General features: G+C 40.6%; 1 protein-coding gene across 1 annotated transcript; it reads left to right on the top strand.

Moving 5' to 3' along the window:
• The first annotated feature begins 8,026 nt into the window (after positions 1-8,026).
• slc6a7 (solute carrier family 6 member 7) lies at positions 8,027-17,308 on the top strand. Its single transcript, XM_046039619.1, has 14 exons — positions 8,027-8,349; positions 9,716-9,953; positions 10,420-10,551; positions 11,761-11,971; positions 13,123-13,261; positions 13,392-13,526; positions 13,624-13,727; positions 13,811-13,935; positions 14,279-14,391; positions 14,486-14,623; positions 14,729-14,828; positions 15,123-15,241; positions 16,172-16,345; positions 16,524-17,308. The coding sequence occupies exons 1-14, from the start codon at positions 8,290-8,292 to the stop codon at positions 16,692-16,694; spliced, it is 1,959 nt and encodes a 652-aa protein (XP_045895575.1). The 5' UTR covers positions 8,027-8,289; the 3' UTR covers positions 16,695-17,308.
• Positions 17,309-18,400: the final 1,092 nt, after the last annotated feature.

Genomic DNA, 18,400 nt, shown 5'->3' with positions numbered 1-18,400 from the left:
TGGCATTGAATTTTAGGAAGGAACTGCACCAAAGCCACACCTCTATTTCTTAGTAACGAGCACGCTTCCTATTACGCAGGTCACCTGTTTCTGTTTTTCTTACATGACGGCAAACTGCAGACTTCCTGTTGCAACAGCTCTGCAGAAAAACAACCTCTTCTACAATCAGTCGCACTAAAGTGATGTTTGACTGCTTTTCCACATTCAAATCAGCAGTGAAATCTACATAAAAGACCTTTATGACCTACTCTGATAAACTTTTGAATTCCTCACATTGTGCCAGCACCTCTATCTAAACATATTTTGTTCGAGAATTAGTTGAGCTCGTGCGTGTGCAATGCAGCATGCTTGCAAAACCGCTGGTAGTGCAGCACATACTGATTGACTTAGCACATAATTTTCCACTTTCATTATTTCACAGGTATCTAGGTTAGATGAATTTATACGAACAGACAAAGATCACCTGACATTTCTACATTCTTGACTTCAATATTTTTCTACAATAGTCCACATTATTTATGTTTTTGCTCACACAACACCGCCTGATTTCACCGTACAAGTTCCAGCCCTCCGGGATGCTTACGTCAGGTGTTGCTTACAACAGTGCCAGCTACACATTCTGGCTTCTTTATCTGCAGATGGATGACTCAGCCCCACCTCATTTGTTGGAAACTCACAGAGCAACATGCCATGCTATAAATTCCTTCACAATCTAAAGTGTTTTTATCTTATTATGCAGCTAACCATGCAAGTAAATTAATAAAAGATATGAAATAAATGGCCTTATGATTTTTATTCTACGACATTATATTACTATCGGGGATTCACTGGGGACACTTTTCACCTTTGAGTGGATGGCACATTTCTGGCCCAAGCAACGGTGGTCAACCTCTCAGGTGAGGCAAAAACACGTCCATTAACAGACAGGTATCCCTTAGCAGGGTGAGGGATCCTGCAGGGACTGACGGACTGAGACCTCTGCAGTCTCTTCATGGCTGTTGTCAAGAATGAGGGGTCTCTGACTGACTGCAACGACCCACTGGAGTTCATAGATGCTGCAGAAAGTGATGGAGACCTGCAACTTGCCCCCTTTGTGACAGATGATGCACCTGAGAAAACAATTAGTGGTTTTTTATTGCTATATCTGTGCTGTGTGTTTCATGCAACATTAAGAGCAGAATCCTTTGGACAGAAGTGACATAAGGTCAAACAAAATGTTTAAAAATGCATCGGATACATTTAAGGATGCAGGGAGGTGCAGTCTATTGTGTTTTGTTGGTATTTCTTTTTCTTTAACTGTGAGGAAATTGACACAGTTCCCTCCAAAGGTATTGGAAAAGTAAGGCAAATTACTTTGTTTTTGTTGTTCACTAAAGACATTTGGGTTTAAGATCAAAAGATGAGTATGAGACAAGAGTTCAGAATTTCAGATTTTATTTCCTGGTATTCACATCTAGATGTGTTAAACAACTCAGGACATCCCACCCTTTGTGTATTAGACCACAGCATTTTTAGGTGAGCAAAAGTAATGGGAAAAAATCATCTTAAAGTAATTAACATTTAATATTTGGTGGCATAACCTTTGCTTGCAATAACTGCCTCAAGCCTGCGACCCATCGACATGCATTCTGCTGCATTCTTCATTTGTGATGCCATTCCAGGCTTTTTACCGCAGCTTCTTTCAGTTCTTGTGTGTTTCGGGGTTTTTCTCCCTTCAGTCTCCTCTTAAGGAGGTGAAATGCATGCTCTATTGGGTTAAGGTCAGGTGTTTGACTTTTTCCCCCCTCATGAAGTCCATTGTGTTGTTGGCAGAGTGCTTTGGGTCATTGTCCTCCCCAAAATGTTTCTGTACACTTCTGAATTCATTCTGCTGCAACCAACATCAGTTACATCATCAATAAATATTAATGAGCCTGTTCCAGAAGCAGCCATGCACGCCCAAGCCATGACATTACCTCCACCATGCTTTACAGATGAGCTTGTATGCTTCGGATCATAAGCAGTTCCTTTCTTTCTCCACACTTGGCTTTTCCATCACTTTGCTAGAGATAAGTCTTGGTCTAATCAGTCCATAAGATTGTGCTCCAGAACTTTTGCGGCTCATCTCAGTACTTCTTTGCAAATTTCAATCTGACCTTCCGATTCTTCCTGATGATGAGTGGTTTGCATCTTGTGCTGTGGCCTCTATATTTCTGCTGTCTGAGTTTTCTTCCAACAGTGGATTGTGATACCTTCACCCCTGCACTGAGGAGGTCGTTTGTGATGTCACTTACTGATGTTTTGGGGGTTTTCTTCACAGCTCTCACAATATTTCTGTCATCAACTACTGTTGTTTTCCTTGGCCAACCTGTCTGACGTTTGTTGCTCAGTACACCAGTAGTTTCTTTCTTTTTCAGGACATTCCAAATTGTTGTGCTTGCTGTGTCCAATGTTTGTCCAATGGCTCTCGTCAATTTTCTTTCTTTTCTCAGCTTGACAATGGCTTGCTTTTCTCCCATAAACAGCTCTCTGGTCTTCATGTTGGTTTATCCTCTTTAACAGGAAATGAAGTCTTTATAGGTTTGAACCAAGGATGAAAACTTTTGAAAGCTATTTAATGTTTGGACAATCAACCTAAAAGGCAACATCTGGGCAACAACAAACATCTGTCAGTTACATGTTCCAGTAGTCTTGCTCACTTGAAAAATGGGTGGATTCAAACAAAGGGTGGTATGTCCTGAATTGTTTAACACATCTAGATGTGAATACCAGGAAATAAAACCTGAAATTCTGAACTCTTGTCTCATACTCATCTTTTGATCTTAAACCCAAATGTCTTCAGTGAACAACAAAAAAAGGAATTTGCCTTACCGTTCCAATATTTTTGGAGGGGACTGTACCTGATGGTGGGTAAGTGGTTTGTGAGTCAGCAGGTTGGTAGTCGTCAGTCTCTAAACTTCGGCTGTTCCTAACAGCCTGGAGGGAGCGGAGGCTGGTCCGCAGAGGTGACCTGGTCCTGCCTTGTGATGTGGCTGCAAAAACGCATCAGGGTTTTGCACAAAATTCCAACCACAAGAAAAAGTTTCTCAAAAATGATTCAACATGTTTTTATGGACATTTTTCTGTTATTGAACTTCATCAGCAAGTAACATTTATATATAACATAACACTACAGTTTGTAAAAATATCCCTTAATTGGACACTTTTCATTTAATGTCCTGTGTTGGTAAATTATTCAGTAAATGTATTCCTACTGAAGAACAAAGTTATCTCTTCTTCACACAGTCACAAAAGAAAATGAATAATCATCAAACCTAATGAGGTCTTTGATAATATAGTGGGGTGTAAGTAAAAATCTAACAGATAATGTCTGAAGCTGTTAGACCAAAAATACAGACAATGTAGGAAAACCATGTATGCTCTGTGTACCTTGATCCTGAGCGAGTTTCAGCAGCTTGAACTGGGTGACTTGCTGGTGAAGTCTGGCCAGTTTTGGACTTTGGCAGCCCTGCTTAGCTATTAATGTTGGTGTCTGGCAAGGGGAAGAGCTCAGTGGCGATAGGCCAGGCTGCCAACAAGAGAAAGATGAAGCCTCAGTTTTATTTCCTGGAGTGATATCATCAATATTTTGAACAGTGGTGTCAAAATAACATGGAAACATTACTGGTGACTCAGGGCCTCTCCTAGGTGAAGGAGTGGCAGGAGAGGAAACATAGTCCTGTCTTAAACCTGAAAAATATGAACCAAAGTTATCACAATCAAATCTTTAGTATGTGCTGTACTCTAGATCATCAATAATACTCCTCTATACTCACTGTCTTCCTGTATACGAGCCATAATGTGGACATCTGTGATGTCCTGCAGTCTGTAACTTGTGGTTATGGAGTTATGGGAGAAGCTCAGCTCATTGTTATCTGTGCAGATTAATACATGCAAAACATAAAACATAATATGGTATTAAACATTTTTTGGATGAACATAAAGGTTTGCTATGTGTACAAATTGCTTTGCCTTGAAAATGGAATATTTCTACATGAATTATGATATTGTTTTCACTGACCAAGTGAGTTACATCTAAGAATACATTACATAAAAAGGAAAAGCTCTTGGTATTGTATTACCTAAACTGTCAGAGGTATAGTGTGTTGTGCTGAAGAATGTTTTGTCCATAGAGGAGACATTCCCAGTATGATGGCAAACTGCAGGACGTCTGTAGAAGCTACTGCTTGATCCTGACAATACAGAGAGTGCGCATGAGGTAAACCAAAGTGATCACCCTTAGAAGAATCTTTTTTTAATCAAAACTATTTGCAGGACAATGAGTAAGTGTGTACTGCTTGCTTACTTTGATCCAGCTTATTTGTCAGTGAACGACATGCCGCCTCCATCTCAGGACTGGGGTTATCCAGGATGTGTCGACACCATCTGAGCGCAGATTCAGACCGCTCAACAAACACCTCCTTCTTCTGAGACTCATACAACCTGTGAGTAAAAAGAGGAATTCAATTCATTCACTAAGAACATATCCCACTCCTGCTCTATGTAAAGTACCTGTTCTGAGGAGTTTTCGTGCCAAATACCAGTCAGATTGTGAGGTTAGCTCTCCTGATTAGCACCCACCTTATCAGCACCTTAATAACATGTATTTTAAAGTGTATGGTGACTTGGACATCAGATCAAACCTGGGGTCAAGGTTGTTGTTTTTTTACATTTAACATTGTCCCACCCTTTTAAAAGTCAGACCAGAATACAAGTCCCACTGTCAGAGGTCTGATGGCACCTACCAGCTCTCCTCATCCTGCACGTCGTCCTCTACATCAAGCAGCTCTACCAAGTCCAAAGCAGACTCTTCTTCCTGTGACTCTTCACTGTCCCAGAGGTCTTTATAGTTGCACAACATCTCATCCATGGTACAGCAAGGCAAGGGTGAATTACACCCAGACTTCAAACTATCTAGTCTTTTTCTAGCAGCCATGGCAAATGAACGATTATTACTCTTGGCTCTTGCTTGCTCAGTGTCTTCCCAGATGCTGCTGTATGGATCTGAGTTGCCCTCCAGCCTCACAGGGCTGGAGGGCAACTCACTGCAGAGAAGATGGCGCTTTGCACCTGTGTCAAACTCCGTGGCTGGCTGATTGCAAAAATACAGGCTCCAATCGCTCTTCAAATGGTCTTGGAGATCCATTTTCTCAGTGAAATCCTAGGTGACTTGCTGGTGAAGTCTGGCCAGTTTGATAAACTACTGATGCTGGTGACTGGCTTCTCACTTCTTCCAGTACTCGTCCAGTTGTGTTTTAGTCCACTTCACCCCCTCCAGAAAGTTGTTCCCAAACCAGAATCTGATGTGATCCTTTAAAGTTCCAATGACGGTAATTGCACAAACAGCAGCTCCACTATACCATCTATTGACCCAGATTTGTTGAGTAGGACTGTTAAGTATAGACACTCAACAGATTGGATGGATTTAGAGAAGCATCATGAGCTTATGTGGATTAAACAGTCCGCGAGTTGCAACTAAGAAAGAAAAAGAGCCACTCAACATTATAATATGGACAAAACCTATAGGCTAGTCAAGGTTATAGTAGCTGAAAAGTCACACGGTAGCATGTCACATTGCTGTTTATCTGTCAAAGGCATTAAAAAATTGTACATTCAGCACACCATTTGCTTAGTTTGTAGTGTTAATAGGTAGATGTTTGTTTTCTCCTCTATATGGCCGCTATTAGGCTATATGTTGACTTTGCTTTGGTGGTAGGGGCGATTGTTCACTGTGCAGCTGTTTTACTTTTGGTTCTCACATTGCTGAATGTTTGTGGTCAAATGTACCTGATTCACTCATCACATAGGAGGAAGTTGTAGTAAGAAGTGTTGTCAGGCTCTCTTTCTCTCTCTCTCTCTCTCTCTCTGTCTCACACACACACAGGCAGATTAATCAGAATCAGAAGGAGCTTTATTGCCAAGTAGTGTTTTACACATATGAGGAATTTGCTGTGGTGATAAGGTGCTACACGAAGACAAACATACAGTCAACATAAATAAATGTAGAAATATATAAATATGGAATGGAAGAACAACGTTGTAGATATATAAATGTGCATTATTCTGGGTCTGTGCCTTGCAGAAGTAACGGAATGGAAGAGAATATTGTGTACATATAAATTTATAAACTGACAACATAAAAATATACAACAAAGATCAACAATCAACAACAAATATGTGCGATCAGGTCTGTGCCCGACACGAGATGAAATAGTATTTACATGTGCAGAAACATTTGTATCATTTGCAAGGGGGGTGGTGTCAGTGCCTTGTTAATGAGGCTAGTTGCAGACGGGAAGAAACTGTTTTTGTGGCGAGTCTGAAACAGTTTGTGTCCGGGGTGGGAGGGGTCAGCTGCAATCTTTCCTGCTCGCCTCAGAGTCCTCGAAGCGTAGAGATCCAGAAGAGAAGGAAGATTGCAGTCAATCACCTTCTCTGCAGAGCGAATGAAACGCTGCAGCCTGCCCTTGTCCCTGGCAGTGGCAGCAGCGTACCAGTTCACTAACAAGGACCACGCCAATGTTAGATTGTATAGTGGTTTATTATGATGAATAGTAATGAAAGGAGGGGTCGAGAGAAGAGGGATGAAGGGGCCGAGGAGGTTGTTTAGGGTTTGGCGGCTAGGAACCCGAGGGGTCGAGATTCAGGGTGGGGGCTCATCTCGATAAGCAGCTTGGTCTTATGAACCCCCCTGTGGTTCCTGTTGTAGAAGAAGACGAAATGATTACTATGCAGAATTATGGATTTTAGTGTGTATTTCTTTCATGATGGGAGAAAGCCGGAGCGCCCGGGGGACACCCACTCAACGCGGTGAGAACATGCAAACTCTGTGCAGGAAGGCCTGGGCTGAGCGAGGTCTAAAGTCAGAACCTTCTGCCGCGCTGCCCATTAAAAGAGGTGACCAAGCAGGGTTTGGGTGGGAGGGATGTGAGAACTGAGAAACGGGAGAGAAAACAGGTTAGACAGCTTTGAGTGCATGTGACTGGATTTGAGAAGCACAGGTGGATGGAATGAGTGAAGTACGGGTGGTTGATTGGAGGAATGAATGAAGCACAGGTGGTAGAATAGTGAGAGAGGCGTGGTCCTGTTCCTGAACCTCAATTTACATAACTCCATATGGTGATGGAGGAGGTGAGGATGGACTCAATGATGGCGGTGTAGAAGTAGAAGTTATATTAACACAATATTCACAGCTTCCCTTACAGCCATGTGATTCCTCAAATGGTCCTCCTTTCTCACCCAAAACCCAGACATCAAGTGCTACTTTGTTTTTATCAACTTTAACTGTCACTTACAATTGAATCAAGTGTGAAAACCGTTTAAATGAAGCCATGGGCACTAAATTTAACTGACCTACTGACCATGAGGGTTTAATAAGCTCCAAATAGTCCCTATGTCACTAAGTTCTTGAACAAAATATTTTTTAAAGACACACGGACTCATTTCTGTGACACTTTCTGGTGTGATTATCTAGGTCTTGTCAATGAAGACAATGTAGACTACATAATAGGCTATTCTCTAAATGCCTAAAAGAGGAAACAGAAATGGTGTTTTAGATCAAGTGTTATCACATTTGACAAAGGTACCAAGATCCATGTATTTACAATTTCAAATTACTATTTCCAATGAGCTTTCATGCTTCAGTGTTATCATATTTTTGGCAATGTCCTTCCTGTTCATGACCTCAAAGCACTGTTATTCGTTACACATTTAACCCCATAGCACCACGTGTTGTAGTTTCTTTTGGTGGTGTGACCCAGGGCCCATTCAGGTTCACGTTTCATGTAACTTGCAATGACATCCTTTTGTGGTTAAACTAAATATTTGCCTTGATGTAATTTTCACAATAAAATGAAAAAGTTTCCTTCATTTTGAAAAACAAAGAAACAAGTTTAGACATGGTCAAGTTGCCCAGGTACCTCCCATAACTCACCTGCCCCTCCCTAAACATCCTAAACTCAACCCTGCCCTCATCTCACACAAAATAAAGTAGGTGAGGGCGAGGTGTCTCCTCCTCCTCCGTGTCTGTGCTGCGCTTGCGCGCTGCCTCCCTGCGCTTTACCTCGACACCCACCGGCTCGTTTCCTTATCGTCATCGTTGATGTCTCCCTACCCTGTCACACCCGGTTAACGCCGACCGACCGCACTTCTTCAGCTCCCACTTAAACAACAGCAACATGGTGTACTTCCAAGAGAACTTTCCAGTGTGAACATGTTGATTAACGAGCGACAAATAAAGGAGTGAAGCACCACCTGTGCCCGGGGGGAGAAATGCAGGACGAAAGCGGCAAAGCAGGACCGGGGAGCCCCGCTGTAGCCGGCGGTGCGCAGGTAGGACCGGATGTTTGTTACTCAGGCTCTTCACTTGGTCCACACCAAACATAAAACTCTGTGTGGGTTTGAGACACACCAAAGCAATGTAGGACCTCTTTATGAGCTATTTAATTTCACCTTCCGTTGCTCCCAGGCGTGTAGGCGAAAGATAAAATGACTTCGGACGAAGTAGTCTAACCTGTCCGTCCACATCTCACCTCTGCGGCTCGTCTTCAGCCGCATCAATGCAGACACACTGTAGACAGAGATAAAACCTGACCCCACATGTTTGTCCAGACTTTTTTTTTTTTTTTTCAGGTTTCTAGAGACACATGTGATGATCACTCATAGTTCTGCTGGTTTAATATTAGGTTATTCAACATGATCGAGTTGGCATTAAAATTAGGTTTTCCCCAGAGGTGTAGCTTTGTGCCATTTATAGATATGTAGCCTGATTTTGACCAAAGCAGTATTTGCCCAATTCTACAATATTCAGGCCTCTCATTAGCCCTACTTAATTTTACAGTGGTCTTTTTTTCAGCAATTAAAGGAAGTCCTCAGTAAATGCATTTATTTATTCAAGGTTTTAGAGCAGAACGATCAGATGATTGATTAAAAAAAACTAATGCCAACATTTGATATAATTAATTAATCAAGCAAATAATTGAGAAAATAATCGGCAGATGAATCAATATTGATGCAACTGGTTTTGATCAATTTCTGAATGGCTATGGGATCATGAATATGAATAGGACATTCAACAATTGGGCCAAGAGAGCCACATCCATTCACTGAGTTTCCCCTGAAACAGTTTGCCTCCCCCTGGGGAGGCCTACCTCCCACTTTGGAAACCTCTGTCTAGTTATCTTGTAGGGTGGAACAATTAATCTAATCTGGCCGACACATCAAATTCTACAGAGTTTGGTACAGATCCTTGCAAAAAGACGTTACAGTTTTGGATTACTCAAAACTTGAGCATTTCTAAGGAAACTATGGTTATTGTATTTGTGTTACTGGATTAGCATCTTCAAACACAAAACAATGACGGTAACCGCACGTAAAGCAGAAGCCCTGCTGTTATCAGACTTCCTCCCTGCGACCTGCGTGAAAAAATAGTTCCTCTGTTGTTGGATGGCCTGCAGGAAGGAAGAGGAAGTCCACTCTGTGTTTACACTTAATGAGTTTCATAGACCTAAAGGTTTTTTTGACAGTACATTATTTCTCCACTATTCTATATAATCCGCATACAAACAGCTTGACTCCCTTGTCATCAAGAGGGGACAGAACTGGTTAATTTCAGATTAGCATTGATATTTGTATTACAGTATGTCTCCTCTCTGACTCTTATTTCACTGTCCCAATAATGTGATTTTGTTTTTTGTAGAATTCGGTACATTTGAACGGACATACTGTCACTCAAAATGGTAACACCCCGACAGCTACGCCTGCACCACAGCCACAGTGTGAATCCCAAGCCTCGAGTCCCACACCCACTCCAAACCCGATTGTCCCGAGGGAGCAGTGGGGAGGGAAGTACGAGTTCTTGCTCTCCTGTATGGGATACTGTGTGGGACTTGCGAACGTCTGGCGGTTCCCATACCTTTGTTATCGCAATGGAGGAGGTGAGCAGTCTGCAAGCATGTTCACTGCCCTGTATGAAGTCTCAAATGCTTTGATTGCCTGGGTCTATAATGATTTGTTACACCCATTTAGGCAAGAGGCACTCTTCACCCTGCCCTTGCCTTGGGTGTGCACTGCCCTCTTAATCATGCTGGCTTATTTTGAACACCGCTCTCCATGGCAGCCTTAGGTAGAGACAGTGTTTTCCTTGATTACACACCAGACACGATGCCTGCCTTTCTAACCCAGCCTTACGTAGGCTACTATGCATCTTCAAATCAAACATGTTAGAGCTTGACTAGAAGTAAAGCGGAATACCATCTGTCTGTGAAGCTGCCACCTAGACAGAGGTTGTTTTAACCTGCCTCTATGGGCCGTCTACATGTAGCTGCATAAAACAAGTCATTACACTGGATGTCTTTACTACCAGCACCCTTCCTCAAGATGTTGTCTTTCTAATGTTCACAGGTGTGTTTCTCATCCCCTACTTCATCATGCTGTTTTTTACGGGTGTTCCGCTCTTCCTCATGGAGCTGAGTTTGGGGCAGTACGGAGCAGCTGGCCCCATCATGGTGTGGAAATGCTGCCCTCTGCTCAAAGGTAATGAACTCCTGTATCATGCTTTTTTGGCCCAGTCATTACACACTTACATACACAACTTGAAACCCTTCAGAGATAATTATGTTAGCGTGGTGACGTAATATGTGCTTAATTCTAATAAGTTTGCTGTGTTGGGAAGGTTTCTTTGGAAATGTAATATTATATTAATTATATCAATATTAAATGTAATTTTACTCATTATATTTAATTACTTTTTCATTACTTTTCTATATTTCTAATGAATGTTTTTAACTGTTATCAATTTTCAAAAGACAGTTTGAGAGGCAATTTAACTGGCAGATGGGTAGCGCCGCAAATTCAAACACGAGAACCAATCAAAAGCATCAGAATAGCATCAAACTTTACTAAACGGCAGTGGCTGGATATGGCATAGGAAGACATTGTGCACATGAAAAACAGCAAAATTAACATTATTCAACATATAGCCTAGCTTTTTACAGAAAATATTCAGATGTAACCTGCAATTTAATCATGAAAGTTTTCAGAAGTAACTGTAATTTAACTACACATTTTCCACTTTTATTTACATCACATTTATTTTGTAATTAAATTACATAAATAAATTACATGTACATAGTTCTCCCCAGCCTGTTATTTGGACAGTGTATAATATAACATGTTGTGTATAAACATGACTGATTAAAGTTCTGTGTTGATTCTCCAGGAATCTTGAGCATCCAGTTTTAACAATATGTAATGATTTAAGAAAGCAGGATCTGAAGATGACATCAAAATGCCCGTCGCCAGTCAGTCCAGAGTAACATTCCAGTCCAGAAAAATAATTAGCTGACTCACATCAGTTTGCCACGACACCCCTATACGTCACGTGGCTAACCCTAAAAATACCTCACATCTCTGCAACTCAGTTTCTAAATATAAACATCTGATAATAAAAAAAAATGCGTGAACTGTCTTTGAACCAAAAATAGAGCCAGAAAAGCAGGTTTTACCATATGGCTGTATTTTATTTTAAAACAGAAATGCCAGCAGCAGGTTGAATTAAGACAGCGTTGAAATTGAGCTCCTCCAAGTGTTGCAGAAGGAAAAAAGCACAATCAACTTTATACAACAGGGGATTCATAGCTACCTGTATATTAAATGATCCAACTGATATCTCATATAGTATCCTTACACAATAGTGTATATCCTGTTTTTCTAAGATACTTAAGGCTGTGTCTCTTCTTGTAGGTATTGGCATTGGGATGCTCTGTGTGTCCACGCTGGTGTGTCTCTACTATAACATCATTATAGCATGGACTTTTTACTACCTGGGCAGCTCGTTCCAGAGCCCTCTGCCCTGGTCCTGTGAGGCGATAGCCAATATAGGTCTCTGTGGTAATGCCACCACTGGCAATAGCTCCACTGGTAAAGGACTCAGCCCCACAGAGATTTTCTGGAGGTAAGTGTCTTTGCACGTCCCCTCTCTTATTTGTAAAAGTAATAATGAAGCCTGCTTTGCAAATGTATACAGGCTGTTTTAAAATAAAATGATGAGTAAATGATTTTGAACTGTAAATCTCCATACAATTTTATTTAAAGTCATACAAGTATAATTTTATATTACATATTTGTCCACGCCTTTTGCTGAGCAGTATGCTGCATACAGACCGTGTTCAAATGCTGTTTTGAGGTAGTGTGCACAATAACTGAACACTTCAAACTGGTTAAGCTGTCACCTTTTCAGCTTACATGACTGAAGACTTTCCGGCAAAACATTTTGATGCATGGAGATACACAGTACTACTGTGTAACACCTACATGATATGTTATACAAGATAAGACTATATTTTGTTGTAAGGCGACTATATACGACTATAATTCTTTATAATGACTATAATACTTTACAAGTTAAGTATCATATTGACATTTACTCCTCGGCATGAAAGGTTGTACAGAAATACTTGGTATACTTGGTATACATACTGTATAATAGTTTCAAAATCAATCCGTAATACATGACAATATTCATCTATATATTATAATCCAAAACAACACCTTGGAGATATTTCTACATTACTTTTTTAAGAAGACAACAAGCTGTAAGTCAACATTGGAATAACAATACAGGGGGATACGAGACAAAATCAAAAAAATAAAGAAATTTAAAATAAACATAAATACATGAATAACAACAAAATTACTTGTGTGTAATTTAGGTGTGTGTGTGTATGTGCGCGCACACATGTACATGTCCCTGTCTATGTCATGCAGAACTTCATATTGTAAAGTATTTTGATCATATGTTAATGCCTTAATGACTGGTAATACATTGTATGTTACATTATACTGCTTATTATACATTATGAAGGCTCACAGCAACTCTTATAATGCATTATCCATTTGTTACATCACATTGCAAATACATTATAGCTAAAGAAAATATATCTGTGATTCTTTTATGAAGAGAAACTTTTCTTCAGACAAATGCCTTCACAGTTACAGCAATGCCTTGTTTTTATTGTGTCAGTTAATGCATAATAAGTGTGATTAGTACGTGTGGTAAGAGGTTTGCTGCTTTATATGTTTGTGTTTGCCCTGTGTGTATCGTAGTGAGCGTGTGCTGGGTGTAGTAAACAGTGAGGGTCTTCATGACCCAGGCCCAGTCCGGTGGCCCCTGGCCCTGTGCCTCCTGGCTGCCTGGATCATCGTCTTCCTGTGTATGCTCAAGGGCATCCGCAGCTCTGGCAAGGTGAATCAACACAATGTTTAAACTTCAGCTCACAAATTACACACATACCCACACACACAATCCTGATCTTTGCTTCCATGTCATGTCGGCTTAATTTGTGTTTGTGTTGTATGCGTTTTCGTGTTTTCAGGTGGTTTATGTGACGGCTACCATCCCATACATTGTGCTCATTGTTCTGATCATCAGAGGTGCTACGCTGGAGGGCTCTCTTCAGGGCGTTGCTTTCTACCTCACACCAGACTGGGCTCGATTGGCTAATGCACAGGTACTTCTGGTGTCCCATATGAGGCTATGAACACACTGCTGTGTTGCTGCTTCAGTAACAACTATAGACATTCACATTTCTGCCTGATACATTGCAGGTGTGGAACGACGCAGCCTCACAGATCTTCTACTCCTTAGGTATTGGAGTAGGGGGGCTGCTTTCTATGGCCTCTTACAATAAGTTTGACAACAACGTCATCAGGTGAGTTTGTGCTCAGCCGTACCATTTTCTCTGTTGTTGCTGTTTGGTTCAGTCTCTTAATCCTTGGTTCTTTTTTATTTCAGGGACACTTTGATTATCACCACTGGAAACTGTGCCACCAGCTTCTTTGCAGGATTTGCTATATTCTCAATCCTGGGTCACATGGCATGGAAGAAGGGAGTGCCTGTCGCAGAGGTGGCAGATTCAGGTAGTTACTGTGCTCATTTTGTTCAGTAATCCTGTGGCTCTTTAATCCAAACATCTGAAGGACTGCATTTTTTAAAGATCTTCACATTATAGAACTTTCTCATGACCAATTGAAAATAAAACTGATAATGGGGTTAATGTGTGATATTTTTGTATCATTTTAAAAAAATATACTACATATTATTAAATATTAAATATTACAGAGCAGTTGGGAAGTAATTTTTAACGGCAACAGATTCTTTGAACAACTTAATTACTTCAATGAATGCTGTATATGGTATTAAACGACTATGTCATGCATATATGGCTTTCTTGAATTTGATGTATTCTTATTTTGCCTTCAGGTCCTGGGTTGGCCTTCGTTGCTTACCCAGAGGCCCTTGCTCTGCTGCCAGGCTCAGTGTTCTGGTCCATTATATTCTTCATCATGCTCTTTATGCTGGGGATCGATACATTGGTAAGGCCACACGCTACACAAAGATATGAGCAGAAATAAAGACGTACGAGTGTGCCTCCATGTGATTGATACCTACTGCTATGCTGATTTACAGTTTGGCAACATGGAGGGCATCACTACGGCTGTGATGGATGAGTTCCCACACCTCAGAGTGAACACGCTGCACAAGTCCTTGTTCTTAGGCACTCTGTGTTTTGGCTTCTACCTGATGGGTCTCCTGTTAGTGACAGACGTGAGTGTGTTTTTAACGAACTGTAGTAGGTGAGCAAACACGGCTACAAATGCATCCTCTCTGTGACCAATTTCACATTTCCCATTGCTGTCTGTGTCTTCACAGGGTGGGATTTACTGGTTCACTCTCATTGACTCCTTCAGCACTAGTTTTGGCCTCATCATCATCGCCCTGTTCATGTGCATTGGCATCTCCTTCTTCTATGGTAGCCCATCTCTCACCACTAACCTTCACATCAAACCCCTCTAACACCATATTATTCCTCCATATGATCAGTACTTCCAGGAAACGTGATGTTTAGCAAGTTGTGAAAGAAGAGTCTTGACTTGCTGTTGTGAACGCTGCATAGCAAATCCACTTTCCATTTTACAACTGCATGTATTTCGAGCATACAGCTACGTATTCACCATTTTGTTTTTGTTATGCTGTGTTATTCCCGAAAATATCTTGGTTATTCCAGGATTCCTAATATGCATCTCTTAATGCACTTTTGTATTAGGAGTAAACCAGTTTTGTCAAGACATTCTTGATATGATCTGCCACTGCCCTCCCTGGTGCGGCAAAGTGCTGCTTTACTTCAAAGCATGCTGGATTTTCTTCACTCCGTTTATTCTGCTGGTAAGTGAATGCATCAGTATTAATGGTTATAGGTACAATGTGACATCAGCATTGGTTATACATAATTAGTATGACAAATGCTTTTCAGAATATACTAAACTTCCATAAATACAGCTGGCTTGTTGTGTTATCTGACATATTTAACTAAAATGCACTGAAGTTGGTAGGTTTTTGAAGTTTTCAAGGTGGCTTTGTTAGATTGTTCAAATCACTGGTTTTGTTGTTGGATTGAAATCAATACAGCTGCTATGTTCTACCTCAAACTAAAAAATTCTTGTTTTGAAGTGAATGAGAAGCAGTCAAAAATGTATTATGTGAGTTTAGAAGCATGATAGTAAGACTTAATATGAAGTTAAGTATGTCCAAGTAATGACCTTTACTGCCAGCTGAAATCCTGAGTTAAAGCTCATGTTATAGCCTTACAGTATTGTTGGTCTGTATCAGTTGCCCTGTATCAAATGCACAGTCCATATTGTCACTCTATTTAATGTATCTGCTCCTCTTATCACCTGAAACTGAATAACCATTTACAGTAAGGCTTATAGATATAGAAATAGCCATTTGATGCCACGTTTTATTGTAAGGTATTGTAGCACTTAAGTCAAAGGGTAATTTGATGAGACACTGTGCTGTCTCAGTGAGTTAAATTTCCCATTAAATGAATGTATGATAATTCAGTTATTAACTGTTACAAAAGCTCCACTAAAGAAACAAAAATAACATAATTACTTTGACATGTAGCCAACTGTGCTGAAATCTTCACAACCACAGTTTTGAATAATTCAAGAGGAGAAGGCAACATTCAATCAGTTCCCCCGTAGCATTTCTCCACTAGCCTTCTCAGTCCCTTTTCTTATGTTGCCATCGTGGCTTTTTGTTTGAATGAAACATTCCTCTCCTCACTTTGTGCCTTTCCCCTTGCGGCTGTAGTTCATCCTGACCTACATCTTCATTGAGATGTACAACACATCACTCCAGTACGGGTCCTATGTGTATCCACGGTGGGGTAAAGCGTTGGGCGTGTGCATGGCCGCGACCTGCTGTCTACAGATCCTCATCTGGGCCATTGTGGCCATCTCCAAGGAAACGGGAACGCTGAAAGACGTCAGTATCACCACTTTATCATTCTGTCACTGTTAGGTCCAGTTACACCTCTGCCATGGTCACACCAACCGTGCAGCTCAAACGGATCGTCACTGCTGTACTTGTTTAAATATATAACATTGGTAGATGAAATGTCCTGTGCAGGAGGGTTCAAGACTGTCTTTGCTTCTTTTCGCAGCGTTTCCAGAAATGCATTCAGCCTCTGAATTCCTGGAGAGTAAACAACTTGAACAGCACTGAGAGAGTAGAGGAGCGTGTAGAGGCCGAGAGAGTGGACGCTCCGTTCACTGTCACGCTCACAGACATGGACTTTACTGCGATGGCGTGGGAGACTGGAAGCGAGGCATGACAGCATGGAGAGCAGTGATGAACGCACAGTGATAGGAAATTTACGTTGTCAAGAGATAGAGGAATTTATTATTATGGTATTGGCCCCAGCTAGGTTCTGGTGGCTGTGTCTGAACAGACGGTGTCCTGCAGGGCAGTGTGGAATAATTCCTTTATGTACTATTGTATTGTATGTACTTTTTTCAAACTTTTTTTTATGTTGTGTAGAATATAAGGTTACGGCTGTAAAGTTTGAATCATCTTCATCTTAGATGACATAGTTGGACTCTACAGGACTTTTGGATGGTGACGATCCTGCAGTGTATCTGCTGATCTTATTTATTGTCATAGGAGCGTAGAATAATGTATTTTCAGTGACAGAGGTCAACAGCGGCTGAGGGACTAGATTCCGTTGATTGCATACAAGGAGGGACAAAAAGTGCAGTGACTCTTGACTGTTACCTTCAACAACCTCTAATGGACCCGGAGAGGTGACTACAAATCCTCAGCCTGCCAGACGAAATGGCAATGATGACTCAGCCGCACAGAGTCAGGAATACTTTTAATTCATCTTACTATTTAAAATGAACAATTGCTAGAATAAATAAATAAATTTACAAAAAACTTGCCAAATGAGCTATTAAGTACTGTCTTGTATGTCTATATGATAGTGGACACTATCTGAGATGTCTTGTCTGACATTGCTGCATTTCACATTGCAAGTTGCTTCAGAAAATGCAGTGAGAACTGTTACAGAGAACTTTGTTGCTCAGAATATGTTGACATAAACAACAACACATTCTGGTATTGCAGCAAAGCTTTTAAATGTGACCTCAAGACGTTTCTAAATATCATTTGTTATTTTTAAGGGGGGAAAGTGCGATAGGAGTCACTGGGTATTAACACATAGGTTTTAGTGTTTTATGTTTACTAGAACTTGGCTTTGACAGTCCATTGTTTATGTCCGCTATTGCTATTGATTAGCAGAAAGCCCTTCTTAAGTCAATGTTTATTATCAGTAAAATTTATCGTCCTTCTTGGGACATGATTATTGTCATGGTATCAAGCTTGCTAACATTTCTCACAACTTTCTGAGGGTGCAAATGTTTCTCTGATTTAAGGGGCCCGCTTAGAGAAGACTTAAAAATCAGTTGTTGTTATTTATTGTCAAATTGGTCACACTGCTTAATTCATGAACATTATTGGACAATCAGATTTACTAGATAAGACAGCTCACTGGTCTTCTGAATGTGTTGTTTATCTTAAAGTGAAATAGATTGTCCTGGGTAAATAACGTTTGTAAGCCATACTAGTTGCACTTGGACTGATGTTTTAATATGGTCTTAGATGGTTTAATTTGGGCTAACTGATGGAAATTCCCAACCATTTTCCAGGCTGTTTACTTAAACTGTTTACAAGGGCATATGTGCTCCCTGTTGTATCCTGTTACAAATAAGTAGATGATGACAGATAAAAGAAATCTGTGATTTCTGTATTTTTAAACCCTTTCAGTCTCATGAAACTTTTAATTTTGTGTGCATTTATAAATAGGGTCAGTTTTCTCTTTCAAAGCATCTTAAGCAGATCACTACTTTTAAAACCTTCAATTATGAAGATTTCATTATTCCTTCTTTTCGGATTGTATGCCACGTGATGGAACTCCTCAAGTTTTAACTCATCTGTTTGCCTTTGTACACCTTGTTGCCATTATTTTGCTGTGCATAATGA

Source organism: Micropterus dolomieu, linkage group LG23, assembly GCF_021292245.1.
Source record: "Micropterus dolomieu isolate WLL.071019.BEF.003 ecotype Adirondacks linkage group LG23, ASM2129224v1, whole genome shotgun sequence".
NCBI classification, from domain to species: Eukaryota; Metazoa; Chordata; class Actinopteri; order Centrarchiformes; family Centrarchidae; genus Micropterus; species Micropterus dolomieu.
Note: the sequence above shows the minus strand (reverse complement) of the source record. Positions and strands in the feature narration are given on the sequence as shown.

Excerpts from the sequence above, each read along its gene's own strand:
- slc6a7 (XM_046039619.1), top strand. The coding sequence starts at position 8,290 with ATGCAGGACGAAAGCGGCAAAGCAGGACCGGGGAGCCCCGCTGTAGCC. Across the intron at positions 8,350-9,715 it reads CTGTAGCCGGCGGTGCGCAG|AATTCGGTACATTTGAACGG; the intron begins GTAGGACCGGAT and ends TGTTTTTTGTAG. Across the intron at positions 11,972-13,122 it reads CCCACAGAGATTTTCTGGAG|TGAGCGTGTGCTGGGTGTAG; the intron begins GTAAGTGTCTTT and ends TGTGTATCGTAG.